This window comes from Sinocyclocheilus anshuiensis, unplaced genomic scaffold (assembly GCF_001515605.1).
Source record: "Sinocyclocheilus anshuiensis isolate Anshui unplaced genomic scaffold, SAMN03320099.WGS_v1.1 scaffold86, whole genome shotgun sequence".
NCBI classification, from domain to species: domain Eukaryota; kingdom Metazoa; phylum Chordata; class Actinopteri; order Cypriniformes; family Cyprinidae; genus Sinocyclocheilus; species Sinocyclocheilus anshuiensis.
Window position 1 is genome coordinate 413,835 of NW_015547662.1, and position 16,242 is coordinate 430,076.

Consider the following 16,242-nt stretch of genomic DNA (forward strand, 5'->3'; position numbering starts at 1 on the left):
GTTATTTAGTCTTAATATTACATTCAATGCAATCAATATTACATTCAATACAATACTGGTTATTTCCTTCATCCCTAAGCAATTTTATTTGTAGGCCTATATTATACTGGCCATTGGCCACCCCACTCTTCACTAAAACATTCACTTTGTTGTTGGAAGAAACTATTTTGCAGTGTGAAAAAGTCCACATAAATGCATTGATTCAGGTTTTGCAGGATGACTAATGATTATTCTAATGAATATATTATTATTATTAATACAATTAATAATAATATCATTATTAATAAAATGATAAAAGTTAATTAAAATGGTAAAAAAGAAAAGAAAAAATGAAAAAATGTATATTTATTGCTATAATTATGGCAAAAATATTGGTGGAAATATCTTGTATGGGCCAAAAAGATAAGAACCACTGCTCTACACAGATGTTGTTTAAATAATAATATTGTGGTTTATATTATATAAAATGGTTTAAAATATCAAATACTACAAATACTGTTAAGTACTATTCATGTTAATTAATTTTGTCCCCTTTTAATCCTTCTGGCCCTACACAGGTCTGAGTGGCATAAGTCACTGCACATGGCAAAAAAGGTAATTTTAGTAGATTCGAAGTCTGTTCCTCTCAAGTTCTGACAGCTCTCCTAACAGAGTAACAGGGGCAGTCACATTTACCATTGCTTGACGAAATTTCATGGAGCGAAATCCAGTTCCCCACACATTTCCCCCGGCAGATTCGCTCATGTTCAGATTGGTCACAAATTCGCCATGCTGATCAACAAAAAGCTGCTTGGTCTGAAAGTGACTTCTGTGGGATCAGTGCTTCATACATCGCTATGCTATTGAAAATGGACAGTGGACTTTTTTTGCATGCAAAATGTTGCTGAAATATCACTCATTTTTTGTTCAGACCAGACTTGGAGAAATTTTGCATTACATCACTTTCTCACCAGTGGATCTTGTGAATGGGTGCCTTGTTTGTAAGAAACAAATACATCATTAAGGCTTTTTAACTTTAAACTGTTGCTTCTGGCCAAAATATTAGTCCATTATCCATTCTACCAGTGATAAAATCCATCCCCTGTTGTCAGTGCTGGGTAGTAACTGATTACATATAATGCAATGTTACGTAATCAGATTCCAACATTTTTATACTTGTAATTAGATTATATTAAATGTTCATAATCAGATTACAGTTACTTTTTTTATGGATTACATGATTACATATTTGATATTATGATGCCGGGATTCACAAACTTTTTTGTCAGTCAAACCCTTTGACCTAAAATATTTACTTGAAGTCCCCCTGAAATTTAAAGTTAATATTTCAATCATTTAACAGCACATTTGCTTGTTTACAGTTTTTCTGATGTCGTTTAATGGTCACATTGGCATGCAGGTAAACAAAATATTTCAAATGCAAACATTTAGGTCATAAATTTTAAGGTCATTTAATTAAGGTCATAAGTAATCTAAAAGTAATCCAAAATAGTCAGAATACATTACCTAAAATGAGTAATCTAAATTACATTCCTGACTACAATTTTCACGTAATTTGTAATCAATAACAGACTACAATACAAGCAACCCAGCACTGCCTGTTGTCCACCGACATGTTTGTTTGAAACTGTTTTGGCTTAAGTGTAGGGGAGACTGGGATAGTTATCACAATGAATATTTCCCAGGTTTTATTTCGAAAGTCAATTTCTGTATAGCTTAATGTTTTATCAAGCTTTAAAAAGTCCATGAAACAAGATAAAGTTCCAGTTTCTATCGAGGCATGTTGTGACAATACTGTTTATTGACCGATTTGAGGGAAAAGTCTTAGTTTAAAATGTCTTAATAATAATGCTATTTTCAATTTTTCAACATACATTTAAACTAAAAATTTATTTAAATTTATTTGTTTAGCAGTTTGCAAACATTAAAACAATCCAACACTCTTGTAACATGTACAATTATCAGAAGATTATTTTTAGCTAACAGGCATTCACATATATTGATTGTATGAATGTAAAATTTATAAAGCACATGGGACAACTTGCCCCAACCTTCTTTTGAACGCAATCCAGCAGCAATGAATGAAAAACTTACTTGAGACTGTTTTGGACTGTTTTCGCTTTGGACTGTTACTTGTGGATTATTACTCAGCTGTTTGGCCTATCATTCTGACGGCACCCATTCACTGCAGAGGATCCAATGGTGAGCAAGTGATGTAATGCTAAATTTCTCCAAATGTGTTCCGAAGAAACAAACTCATCTACATCTTAGAGTAGATTCTCAGCAAATTTTTATTTTGGGGGTGAATTATGGCTTTAATTGAAAGCATGTTCCACTAACATTTGACAACCAAAACATTTATTGTCTAACTTTATTGTCTATATATTGTTGTAATTCAATGCATTTTTAAGTGTGGATTAAGGAAAAGTCTTAGTTTAAAATGTCTTAATAATAATGCTATTTTCAATTTTTCAACATACATTTAAACTAAAAAAGGAATTTATTTGTTTAGCAGTTTGCAAACATTAAAACAATCCAACACTCTTGTAACATGTACAATTATCAGAAGATTATTTTTAGCTAACAGGCATTCACATATATTGATTGTATGAATGTAAAATTTATAAAGCACATGGGACAACTTGCCCCAACCTTCTTTTGAACGCAATCCAGCAGCAATGAATGAAAAACTTACTTGAGACTGTTTTGGACTGTTTTCGCTTTGGACTGTTACTTGTGGATTATTACTCAGCTGTTTGGCCTATCATTCTGACGGCACCCATTCACTGCAGAGGATCCAATGGTGAGCAAGTGATGTAATGCTAAATTTCTCCAAATGTGTTCCGAAGAAACAAACTCATCTACATCTTAGAGTAGATTCTCAGCAAATTTTTATTTTGGGGGTGAATTATGGCTTTAATTGAAAGCATGTTCCACTAACATTTGACAACCAAAACATTTATTGTCTAACTTTATTGTCTATATATTGTTGTAATTCAATGCATTTTTAAGTGTGGATTAAGTGTCAAAATACGTTTTGGATACACTGTATGTCTATTGAGTAAAATGGGCAAAAGAGGGCGTTCTACAGCAGTATGAATGCGACCTGCAAAGGAACCTGACACGAGACGGTTCAGATTGTCGTTCAATCATGTGAACATCTCAGCGAGGGTCTTAAGAAACAATGAGGTCAACTATAAGATCCGGTCAAGACGCTCAAGTAGATGGGATTGCTTTGGGAGGAAGTATGGACGGAAAATATTTTGGTATGTTTTTGTTTTTTTTGTGACACTTAAAGACATGTACAACTTGACATCCCTGAGCGCTCATGGAGAGCCAGCGGGTCGCATTTTCCTGGGTTTCGCTCTTTCTCTCCTCGTGCTGTGGACGCTATTGGGCAATTTCACAGTTTGCGCAGCGGTTTTGCGCTTCCGTCACCTGAGAGGAAAAGTCACCAATATCTTTATCGTGTCTCTGGCGATGTCGGACTTGCTGGTGGCTGTTCTCGTAATGCCGTGGAAAGCGGCCACGGAGGTGACCGGCCACTGGGCGTTTGGCTCTTTCTGCGAGTGCTGGGTGGCTTTTGACATTATGTGCTCCACAGCTTCCATCCTCAACCTGTGCGTAATCAGCTTGGATCGATACTGGGCTATTTCCAACCCGTTTCAATACGAGAGGAAGATGAACCGTAGACTCGCCCTCGTTATGGTCAGCGTAACGTGGATCGTATCGGTGGCTATATCATTCGTGCCCGTGCAGCTGAACTGGCACCGGGCCGACCTGGGCACGGTAACCACAAATAACTGGACCACCAGGGAAATGTGTGACTCGAGCCTGAGCAGAACGTATGCCGTTTCATCCTCTCTAATAAGCTTTTACATTCCCGTAGCAGTGATGCTGGTCACATACTCGCGCATCTACCGCATTGCTCAGGTTCAAATCAAGAGCATCTCTTCGTTGGAGCGCGCAGCTCAGCGCGCACAGAACTGCAGAGCAGGTGCGCACACCTGTCCTCTCCAACACCGCGCGATAAGAGAAACCAAACTGTTCAAAACTCTGTCCGTGATTATGGGGGTGTTTGTGTGCTGCTGGTTTCCGTTCTTCGTCCTGAACTGCGCGGTTCCTTTCTGCCACAAGCCAAATTGTGTCAGTGAAGCAACTTTTAACGTGTTCGTGTGGTTCGGCTGGTGCAATTCATCGCTCAACCCGATCATATATGCTTTTAACTCTGATTTCAGAGATGCTTTTGCTCGACTTCTGCGCTGCCATGACCTGTGCGCCAAAACACCTCTTGAAATTCAGTGCAAGGACCCAGTGTCCACCAATAATCAGGGCAGCTCTGTTAACACTATGGAGATCGGTTATGTCAGTTTGGAAAGGGTGGACAACGAAATGCAACGTCCACTGGTGGAGATACATATGTTTGGAGATGAGAGCATGGTTCAGCATACTAACTCAGAAGACGCATGTCAGAATAAATGACTTTAGTGTAAGGCTTAAGGAGACCGGGATAGTTATCACAATGAATATTTCGCTAAGGTTTTACTTTTTAATGTCAATTTCTGTATACCTTAATGTTTTATCAAGCTTTAAAAGGTCCGGGGAACAAGATACAGTTCCAGTTTCTATGGAGGCATGTTGTGACAATATGAACCTACTGTTTATTGACTGATTTGAGGGAAAAGTCTTAGTGTCTTAAAATGTCAATTTTTCAACATATATTTAAACTAAAAGGACTTTGTTTGTTTAGCAATTTGTAAACATTAAAACAATCCAACACTCTTGTAACATGTCAAATTATCTGAAGATTATTTTTGGCTAACAGGCATTCACATATATTGATTGTATGAAAGTAACATTTATAAAACACATGGGACAACTTGCCCCAACCTTCTTTGGAACATAATCCAGCAGCAATGAATGAAAAACTTAAATGGATAGTTCACCCAAAAATCATGATTTACTTACTCCCATGTTGTTCCAAACCTGTAGGACTAACTTTCTTCTGTGGAGCATAAAAGACAGCTAAATGTCTCTATTTTGAGAAATGTCTCTGTTTCTCCCATCACTGGAAGTCAGTGGTAACCAACTGTTTGGTAACCAATATTCTTTAAAATATCTTCTTTTGTGTTCTGAAGTAGACATAAAGAAAAGAAGTTGAGTTAATGATGACAAAATACTCATTTTTGGGTGAACTACCCCTTTAAGATGTATGCATATCAATGCTTTCTGACATTGTTAAAAGAAAAGAAGCAAAAAAGGGTGGCTTGTACCTTGTGTGTTAGTGAACTTACACCAGAATAACCTCTTGAAATTACATTTCACCAACTTAAATTTATTTTAAAAAAAATCTTGAAAAACAGTTGAGTTAATATCTGCTTCAAACTATAGTTGACTTGGCATAATGTATCCAGTATGATTTTATTGTGTTCACTTTTTACCCAATAGCTATAGTTTGGAGGATAGAATACACATACATATCCTAAATTATAAATGTTAGCTGCCTGAAACCAATGGGATTTCAACATCAAAACCTTCAAGCTCCTTAGCTATAAACCTTGTGACAACTTCCCATGTCTCCTCACAGCCTACAGTTTTGTTTACTGATTTGCATACATTTGAAGATGGCCACAAAGGTCAGGTTATCACAGCCACAGAATGAGGTCTGAGGTTTTAATAGACCGGATGCCAAAGAGCTTGACGAGTCCACGTATCGTTTTCCATTAGGCACGAGTGCACATGGTTACTTCCTCTCATAAATAATTAGTAGGCTGCAATCTCCACTCAAAGAATGTTACATTTCAGTATGCAAGGGCTTTTGGACTATAGATTATGTATGGCATGCTACTTGATGCATATGGTTTTGCATGTTGATTCATGTCACCTTCATCAGGGTCTGGTAGTTATTAAAGAATATGGAATTTTTAACAGTGCGTAACAATCAGGTATGCTAGGTTGATCATCTTGACTTTGTTAAATTAGGTTGGATGTCTTTTTCCTCCTATGAAACATACTACTCATGATTCTTCTTTATTTATATTCAATTAAATTATTAATTACAAGCAGCAAATTGTAAGCACCAAAAGTCATTTAACATTGGTTTTTCTAGTAAAACGTGCACACAGCAACATTTACTGACCGTTGGGAGTCTTTTAAGGACACATTGGGCTAGATTGTATTCACAACAGGCGTTACGTATGTAATTAATTCACAATGAGGGGTTTCAGTTGGCTCACAGCAATGAATAAAACATGGGAAGGCAATCCCTAATCCCTTAATAACCTTAAACAAACTACAAAAAAAAAAAAGTATTTTTACAGTTGTATTTTTTATTGATATAAATGGCAAATGCTGAATTACTAATATTTATAAGCTGATGCAAACTAGTGTAAAATATTATTTGTGGTTAAAATCACTGCTCAGATTTATCGCTGAATGAAGAGGTGTTTAAAATTGATGGCCCTTGTAACTAAAAATACTTCACTGTCCTTGATGTCTTCATTCTTGAAGCACATCCAGCCCCTGAGGCTTGCTTTAATTTTGGAATCCACAGGGATGTTTGTCTATTGAAATTGTTAAAAAGAGCCATGATAGAGCTACTAAGAACAAGTACATGCCTCTTTTTACCTTAACTCAGATCTTCTTAATTTCTTTCTGTGGCTGGGGAGTCTGATGGGTAAATGTGCCAGTAGGTGTACCATTTAAAATCCTGATTTGAGTAACTGTATATATCCCACATTCACAGAGTTCTCAAATATGTGGACACTTAAGTCACACTTGAAATGCATAAATGTCATTGAAATAGATAGGGTGAGTATATGTCCTCTTTTTTCCCCCAGACAAATGTCCTGAGCAGGATTTCTAAACTGCCTAAAATGTCCTATAAGATTTGGCTTTGTCATGCTCTCTACAGTACAGTCCTCATACATTATGTATGCGTATTTGCATTGCTTTGACCGTTCTCTATACGTCCCACCTTTTCGCACACTACGATTGGTCAATTATGTATAATGTCTGCACACTATTGGTTGAACTACCTTTCAGTCATTACATTCAGCATATTATGAAAACAATAGAAAAACAACACCTAAACCCAAAAATTTTAGACAAGTTAGAAATTCCAGCCAGGACCTGTCCAGGAAAAAGAGGACGTAATAAAGAATATTAGAAAGAAAGCTGGCACAACCACAATTTTCCAAGTAAAATATTTTGCATAAAGAATTTTGATATGTTTAAATAAGGAAACAACAGATCCTAATCAAAATTAAGACAAAAATATTTGGACACTTTCTGGTTATCAAACATTAGTGGATCATGTTCATAGTTAATGTGGTGAGCTACACCTGTGGTTTCTCTGCTAGGACACCTGTGTGAACTTGAGGAGAACTGACTTCATATATCGCTATAAATCACCCTGGAACAACTTGTTAATGTAATTGCAAAAATGGCTAAGAAAAGTGGTTCTGAGAAAAACTCTAGCATTATTTGCTTGCAGAGGTCGCTTGATTTTATAAGCAAGTGTGGCCTAAGTATCCAAATACTTCTTGAGGCCATTGCATATGCTTACTTAATGAATAAGAAAGAGTATCTTTCTGTCCGTGTGCTTGGTCATCAAACACTCACAGTAATGCTAGCCTGCACACAGAGTTTCCTGTAACTGGTCAAAGAGGTTAATGTGCACACATAGTGTTAGGAGAGCAGTCACTGAGGGACGAAACAAACAACCCAGGAATTAATGAAGTGTGCATTGTTTATGTTAAATAATTATATATATATATATATATATATATATATATAATTGAAATGAAGTAAGAGTAATATTAATCAATCATACAGTCAGTTAAGACTAGAGGCAAGTAAATAAATATTAGTTTTGCGTTGTAATAATTTGCGAATCAGAAATAACACAAATAGTTTAATTAAAATAGATTGTCTATTTGCACAAATTGCAAATAGGTGTCATCAGTGTGTAACATTTTATTTTATTTTAATTTTTATATTTATAGTCAAATGCTCATTTCAAGGCAAGAGAGTGTGTAAAAGAAGACTAGTTAAATGTTTTCTAATTTGCCAGTTAGAATGCATGTGTGTGAGCGAGTGTGAGAAATTTGCACATTTCATTGTTGTTTATGGAAAACACACATACACATGACCTAAACTGTACAAGGTGTTTGTTGAAATAAAACTATTGCTGAAAATGCATTTGATCTGAAAATGTTGTTTCAGGAATCTGTACATCAGGATTATTAACATGGTATAATGGCAGGTTAAAGAATCACACTGTGTAAGCGACCTATTGCTTAGAAACATCTAGTGGCTGACGTGCACAAAAAACCTATATTAGACTATTTTCGTGTACCTTTAGCATGTGTTTATGGGAGATATATGCATATGCAATGACTTCTATTCAATAACTTTGTACTTGGACCAAGGTGCCAGACCAAAATTGGATGAATATCAATAATTCATACATAATGATTAATTTATTTGATCAGTTAACGTCTGGACACAATAATCAATATATTATTATTATTATTATTATTATTATTATTATTACAGATTAAAACAATCACCCTTTGTCTAGATTCCAGTTCTGCACACATTTCGAAGATTCGGTTTTAATTCCAGGCATTTGAGTATAAGAAGAAAATAATAATAATAATAATAATAATCATCATAATCATCATCATCATCATCATCATCATAATCATAATAATAATAATAATGAAGAAGAAGAAGAAGAAGAAGAAGAAGTTAAAACTGTAAACTGTTTTCAAACCATATGTCCGACAAGTGAAAGACTTTTAATTTGTACACCCATGAACCGGAACTGATGTCCTCAAGTCTGCAAGAACATCCTACGGAGGTTGTAGGAAGTTTGGATTGCTCCGTAAACATCATTCAATAAGTTTGTTTTCTATATTCGTATGTGCGTTTGTGTTTTTTCCCACCGAAATATCTGTGCGCTCTTTCGGGATTGGTGGGTTTTAATCTGACCGTGTCTTTGGCTTCTGGAGCGCCTTGTAGAGCCCAGAGGAGAAGATGTCTGCGGAGGAGACGGATAAATCCACCGCCGCTGATGCGAGTGCAGGAGACGAGGAGGAGGAATGGCTGTACGGGGGTAGTTAGCGCCAAATCTATTTTGCTTTACTTTATTTTGCTAATAAACACTAACAGCTCAGAAGAAATGCGCTTATTAATGTACAGCACTATATATCGGTGTAATGAATAATGAATGGGCCTTTATCCTGCAGCGTTAGGAGATTCCTGTCACTTCACCAAATGTTTAAACTTCATGTCCGTGATTTAAAAAATGTTTCTCTTTACGTGGGAATTGATATAGAATCTATCAGAGAATTTATTCGATTCTATAATAGATTTTATTCTTCTATGAGAAATCTCGTTCAGGAGGGAGATGAGGTAACGTTAGATTGCGTTCAAAATTCTGAATTTCAAATCTGTCTCTTTTTTTCTCTTTTTTTTTGTTGTTGCTAGTTTTCGAGATTGTATTGTGATTCAAATTGAGACCCGATTCTTCGCTGCCTGATAAATGTTCATCTATAAATAGAATTTAAGGTTCTCTGCGAATTCTGTATGATATTGTGATCTTCACTGCTTTGAGAATATGGCAGAATCTATTCACTCATTCTTAATTCTATTTTGTTGTGTTTATTCGCTACTCTGAGAAATATCAGAAAGAAGGGGTTAAAAGAGAATTAATTCAATAAAATCTCAAATAGATTATATTGTGGAATGAATTTGTGATTCTTTTCAAGAATACTTTTCAAATCTATTCATGGTTCTGTAATGCAAATATAAAATAACAATATTTTGTCATCAGCAGTATTTTGCGAGCAGCTCCTTTTAACAGATTTCTTAACAATAGAAATTAATCTGTTTGTCACCAATGCATAATGTATTTGTTACAGATGAAGGTGAAGGTGAAAGTAAAGAAACTGAAGAAGAAGAGGCCAAACTGACGGCAGCCATCAGGTGGGAAGTGAAGTTTTTACTGTTAGTGGTGTAGACCAGGAGTTATCAAATTTTTAGACGCTACGGACCCCCAGATATGATGAAACTTGTACAACGGACCTGAAGCTTAAAATTTAAAAGGCATCTATATAGTTTCTTGTATAAACACCACAATGTTAAAATATTATTTTGAAGATGCTTAGTTTCAATTTTTTTCTGTTAGTTATCATACTGTACCGCAGATGTATTTATTTATTCACTCATTTACTTATTTTAATCAAATTGTATTTTTTATTTATCTTTTTATTTAATTCAGATTTTATTTATGAAGATTAAACATATTTATTTATTTTTCTCTAAACATTTAATGTGAAGTAATGAATAAAAGTTCCAAAATAAAAGATTACCGAATGACCACATACGCTGCTATGTTGCTTCCTAATGTTTTCACTGAATAATATTTTGTAGTTGATTTTATGACATAGACTGTTAGATTGCAAAAACCACATTTACTTAAGGAACATTACATAGTATTTTTATAGCATGTCCTGTAAACCTGCCAATACTAAGGTTTGCCTCTTTAAGTTGACTAAGGAGTTCATCTGCATTTGTTTTCATCATTCTTATGCTGATCCATCTGTGGCTACAGTGCGACCTCTGCTCCTCCTGATACAGAGGAGGACACCGCGACCACCAACAACAACACCACCACCACCACTACTGGAAATGGTGTGGCCAGTCAGGTAACAAACAAAACCACTGTTGCAGCCACATTCAGTTTGGATGGAGTTGATGTAAGGTCAGCTTCGATTGCTGTTCTGCTTAATGTAAATATCAATATTACACCTGTACATTACACTGCAATGATGTGTGTCAGTTTTGCGTGGCAAAAGCTGCAGATTCATTTCTTTGAGTTTTTAATGGCTTAGTTGAGTGTTTTTCTGTTCTTTTTTTTTCTCTATGCTTCTTGTAATTAAACATAGGTAAATTTTAGCTCAAGTTGCCCATCTGTTACATGTATGTTGATTAATTAAAGATACTCTTTTTGTTTGTCTTAGGAGGAAGCACCTGGAGAAGATGAAGACAGTGAGAGCGATAGCGATGATGACGATGATGATGTCCGCGTCACCATTGGAGATATCAAAACAGGAGCACCACAGTACACGTAAGCGGCCAGTGACTGTGCTCCCATCCTGGAGATTGCAAGGTTCACACTAGGGGTTTGATGACGTCATTAATGAACAAATAAGTCTGGAGCTGTGACAAACACCTTGTGCACAGCTATGGCATATGACACAGCACTGCCCACATGGCTGTTGCTCCTATAACAGCTTTTTTATCAGTTCTTTTGTCTTTGGGTCGTTATATTTCTCACAGATTTCTGCTCATTCTAAATCAGATACAGATAAAGTAGCACAGTAAAGATTACATTCATATGAATGCATTAGTGAGAGCGATTGCGTGTGTGAATTAATTATACCTGGCAGCGTCTCTCTACTAGTAGTGAAGCTGTGGAATTTAGTTATTAAGAAAACTATGCTTGAACTTTTCAGTTTCTAAGCTATTTTATTGAGAAATCACAGAACAGTGTTGACAATACATTTCTGCGCTGAATGATTCTGTGCGTGCGATGTACGCGCTATACTGTCTGTAGCCTATGTGTGTGCGTTACAATGCAGCAGCGCATTAGATTAGAATGGCGATTAACGTACCTGTACAATAAACTGTTTAAAACGTGCATTCTCCCGTTCAATTTCGAGCATCCAGTAATATAATCACACATGTCTTGTGGAGCGCTTTCAGAGTATGCATTTATTTGTCATTTGAACTGTTTGGAAATGAGTGTAAATGTGGAAGTCCTTCAAAGATTTCTTATCCTGTTGCGCCCTCTATTGGACCAGCGACTAGTCGACGTCAAGCTTAAAGCGTCATGGCAGAGCATTGTAGTGGACTAGTCGATTAGTCTGTGCAACCCCTAGTTCACACTGGGTGGTTGATAGATAATCTGACACTGCCTGCAATTCAAGGTGGTAGAAGTGGACTTTACTTGTTGATGATGGACAAAAAACAAAACAGCGGATTGTTCTGGTTTAACTCACTTGTATCATGTACTTTAAAGAGATAGTTCACCCAAAAATGAAAATGCAGTCATTTACTCACTCCTATTTTGTTCCAAATCCATAAAACCCTGGGTAATCTTCGAAACACAAAATAAGATATTTGTAATGAAAGCTGAGATGTTTCTGTCCCTCCATAATCAGGAACCGATTTTAATTTAGGTTTTTATTTACATATAAACACACACAGAGCGAATCATATATGGTAAACATGGAAGCTTGTGCATTTCAGTGTCCGTATTTACCATATGTGATATGCTTTATGTATGTCGATCAATGTTTATATGTAAAGAAAAGCCTAGATTCAACCTGTTCATCCCATCATAAAGTAATCCAATCTCTTCACAAGATTAAACTGCTCGATTCATATGGATTAATTTTATAATGGCCTGTATGACCTTTTGGGATATTCTTTTGGAGCTTTAGAACCTAGAAGGTTTCATTAAAAATAAATATATTAATTTGTTTTTTGAAAATTAACCAAAGCCTTATGGGTTTGTAACCAGATGAGGGATGAGTTTTATTTTGATCCCTTTTATGCGTTTACTCTCTAAATATCATGGGCAGTACTGGAATTATGGCATCCTCCAAGTGTACTTAATGAGTGATTTGGAGAGAAAATGAATGAATAAAAAACACATTTTAAATAATTGCACTTCAAGACACAGTCATTTGTGATGTAGTATGGGGCCTTATTCTGTTTTTTTTTTTTTTTTACTTCGTTGTTATTTTGATACCTATCTATAACTGTCTGTAATAGTCTATAACTGAAATGGACTGTAGAACTGGTATATGTATGATGTTTTATTGTGCAGGGCATATGGGGGAACTCCAGTGAATCTGAACATAAAGTCAGCTGGCAGCAGAGCATATGGAGCAGGTGAGTGAATCCATGTGTCTCACAAAATATATCAGTTTGCTTGCAGATGCATTTTCATACAAAGCAACATTTGTCAGCTCCTGACATAATTTAAGTGTGTATTCAATAGGTAGCAAAGTGAAAGGCATAGACCTCGAAGCTCCAGGCAGCATCAATGGAGTTCCAGTCTTGGAAGTGGACATGGAGTCCTTTGAGGAGAAACCATGGAGGAAGCCAGGTGTGTATTAATTTAGGAACCAGCGTGATGGCCCTTTTTGTGGCATCTGCATATTGTTTAGCATATGTGTGTGTTTACAGGTGCGGACTTGTCTGACTATTTTAACTATGGTTTTAATGAGGACACGTGGAAAGCGTACTGTGAAAAGCAGAAGAGGTTACGCATGGGCCTCGACATTCACAACATTGGATCCACCACCAGCAAGATCTCAGTAAGCATAATCAGCTGTTACTAGAGATGGAAATGATTAAAAATTGAGCAATACTACTTATGATTCCACTATTTTGGTTCCTTTGATTTGATTTCTAATGTTTGGAAAACAATTCTTTTGCATGAATTTCTCTGAGATAATTTCATAACTTTTTATAGTTTAATAATTTAAAATGTAAATTATTCCTGTGATGGCAAAGCTGACTTTTCAGCAGCCATTACTCCAGTCTTCAGTGTCACATGATCCCAGAAATCATACTAATATACTAATTTGGTGCTCAGGAAGCATTTTTTTCTTATCAGTGTTGAAAATAGTTGTGCTGCTTAATATTTTTGTGGAAACTGGTAAATTTTTTTCAAGAGTCTTTGATGAAATTTTTTTTTTTTTAATATAAATTGTTTGTTACATACTGTCACTTTTGAACAATTTATTTCATCCTTGCTGAAAAAATAAAAAAAAAATAAAAATTTTAAATGTACTGATCCCCACTTTTGAATGGCAAGTGTATATTATTTGTACATTTTTATACCATCCACAGTAGTGGAAGTATCCCAAACTGTCTGCAAAAATGGAACCAGTTTTTGATTCCCAACCCGAACTGTTACATTCCAGTCTGATAATGTCATGTTTGTAGTAATTAAATTAGTAATTATTAGTAACATGTGAATGTTGATGTATGAATAATTAACATTTTACCCTTTCCACCTCTTTCTCTCCTTCTTTCTTTCAGGTTCAGCAGGGTCGCACAGGTAACAGTGAGAAGGAGATCACAGTTGCAGCTCATGCAGCTAAAGCAGACTTTTCCTCTCCATCTAACCTGTATAAAGCAGGTCTCAACCCAGTGAGGTAAACATGTTCTCTCACACATCCACTGGGGGGAGTTCATTCATTTCAGTTTCCACACTCCAGTTTCACAGTCTTCATGTTTTGGAAATGCATGTACAGTGTTTGTCCCGCATCTGTCATGTGGGAGAGGGGATTAGTAACTCATTTTTGCCTGTCTCCCCTTACTCATGCCCTCATAGGATATCCCCTCCACAGTGGGCAGGGCCTGCCACTCAAGAAATGTCCTATTATACGTAAGTGGGAGGTGACATGGGCGTGATTTGTTTTACAAGGCCTGAGTAGACAATTAAATATGAAATGGGCTTCATTTATTGTCTTTCTTTTTTTTTTTATTGATGACCACAGTTCATTTTTGTTGGTGATGTTTTAATCTACAAAAGACTATGAAAAAATCTGCTGCTATGACAACGGACTCAGCAATCTGGACCGTTTTTCTTTGCAGAACTGTATAGTCATTAGAAGAGTAATTTATATTGGATTTTTATGTGTGTGTTTTTACCTAGTTGGGCATGACATTCCGGTAGGGGTAGGCGATATGACCAATATTTTATATCATGGTATAGTAATTTTGTTTAACAATTATTTTAGCTGGTTTATAATTTAAATAACCTTGCTTTAATTAAACAATATAGCAAAAGTGCTTTCCAGAATCATAAAATGTGCTGATATTTGGAATGACAGCATAATTTGTGTGATATTGCTTACATTTAACTTACATTTTAGAAGCAATATTGCCAGTCTATTTTTGCTTCGCCCATGAAAATGGTTTTAAGCAAAGCCAAAGCAGGAATTAAATATTTAATTTGATCGATTTTCTCTGTTGGTTTGGAACTTGATGGATGCAAACCACACCATTTGTAGTAAATGCACAACACAGTGGAGTTGCACAAACACACCTCACCTTGGATTTAAAAATGACAAAACTAAGTAAAAAAAACTCAAAATCAAAAATAACCATACATCACATTCAAACTCAAAAATAACCATACATCAGTTGAATTCTAAAAAAATGTTGCAAGTCACAAAGTTTACTGCAGTGATGTTAGTGAGCTAAAGCGTTAAAACAAAAACAGAAAACTGAAATTTAAATTAAAACGAAATAAAAATATTTGCCAAGCACATAACTAAATTACTAAAACCTAAATTAAAATTAATACAGAAAGCATAAAAATAAATGCTAATTCAAAATATGAATAAATACTATCATAGTATATAAATAATACTAAAATAACACTGGTTGCATGGCAACTGTAACCAATAAACTCACGTTACACCCCTTACTAACCTGTTTTTCCTCATTTGGACTTGTGACACGTCCTGCACTGTATTTCTGAGTTCAAACATGTTTCTTCATTGCCCTGTCGAGTAAATGACAAAGCAGTTTTGATGCACAAATATATCGTCTGTGGTATACAGTCATATCGCCCAGCCCTACTCTGAGCTGTGTGTTTGTTGTGCATCTGGAAGACCAGAGTGAAAAACATGGAAATGCATGTATGCTCCTGTAAAGCTGTATGTGTATGTTTGTATTTGTTGCAGGAAGACACCCGGGACCATAGATGTGATTGGCAGACAGACTGCCACCATTAGCAGGGTGGAAGGACGACGTCGCCACAATCTGGAGGGGAATAACATCCAGGTTACAAACGTGACATGCTCTCACTCTCTCCTCACTCTCCACTGTAAACTAACATGCCGGCATCATGTCTGGGAACTGAATCATTTGACTTTAACACTTGTAGGTGATCTCGGAACATCCCAGCTCTGAGGCTGAACCTGCCAAGATGCCGCCTCCTTTCTTTCCCCCAGGACCACTGCCTCCAAACATCCCACCTCCTCCATTCCTCCCTCCTCCAGTCAGTCAGGCTCCACCTCTAATCCCGCCTCCACGTAAGTCTGACAACTGTGGAATTGTATTTTATTTTTTACATTTATTTTGTATATATATATATATATATATATATATATATATATATATATATATATATATATACATATA

At 35.9% G+C, this 16,242-nt stretch overlaps 2 protein-coding genes across 3 annotated transcripts in view; both read left to right on the plus strand.

Moving 5' to 3' along the window:
- Window positions 1-3,300: 3,300 nt before the first annotated feature.
- On the plus strand, window positions 3,301-4,482 carry LOC107702261 (D(1B) dopamine receptor-like). Its single transcript, XM_016504518.1, has one exon. It carries the CDS (start codon window positions 3,301-3,303, stop codon window positions 4,480-4,482), a length of 1,182 nt encoding a protein of 393 aa, XP_016360004.1.
- A 4,348-nt stretch (window positions 4,483-8,830) lies between these two features.
- LOC107702315 (pre-mRNA 3'-end-processing factor FIP1) overlaps window positions 8,831-16,242 on the plus strand; it is a 16,299-nt gene continuing 8,887 nt past the window's right edge. Inside the window, exons 1-12 of one of the 2 annotated variants that reach the window (XM_016504584.1) lie at window positions 8,831-8,866; window positions 9,028-9,121; window positions 9,936-9,993; window positions 10,622-10,715; window positions 11,031-11,137; window positions 12,905-12,969; window positions 13,079-13,186; window positions 13,267-13,397; window positions 14,128-14,243; window positions 14,423-14,476; window positions 15,783-15,882; window positions 15,986-16,133. In XM_016504584.1, the coding sequence (XP_016360070.1) occupies window positions 8,834-8,866; window positions 9,028-9,121; window positions 9,936-9,993; window positions 10,622-10,715; window positions 11,031-11,137; window positions 12,905-12,969; window positions 13,079-13,186; window positions 13,267-13,397; window positions 14,128-14,243; window positions 14,423-14,476; window positions 15,783-15,882; window positions 15,986-16,133 (1,108 nt within the window). In that variant the 5' untranslated portion in view covers window positions 8,831-8,833. Of the gene's footprint in view, window positions 8,867-8,889; window positions 8,909-9,027; window positions 9,122-9,929; window positions 9,994-10,621; window positions 10,716-11,030; window positions 11,138-12,904; window positions 12,970-13,078; window positions 13,187-13,266; window positions 13,398-14,127; window positions 14,244-14,422; window positions 14,477-15,782; window positions 15,883-15,985; window positions 16,134-16,242 lie in introns of those variants that run through there. The other variant, XM_016504585.1, reaches the window with a different exon arrangement.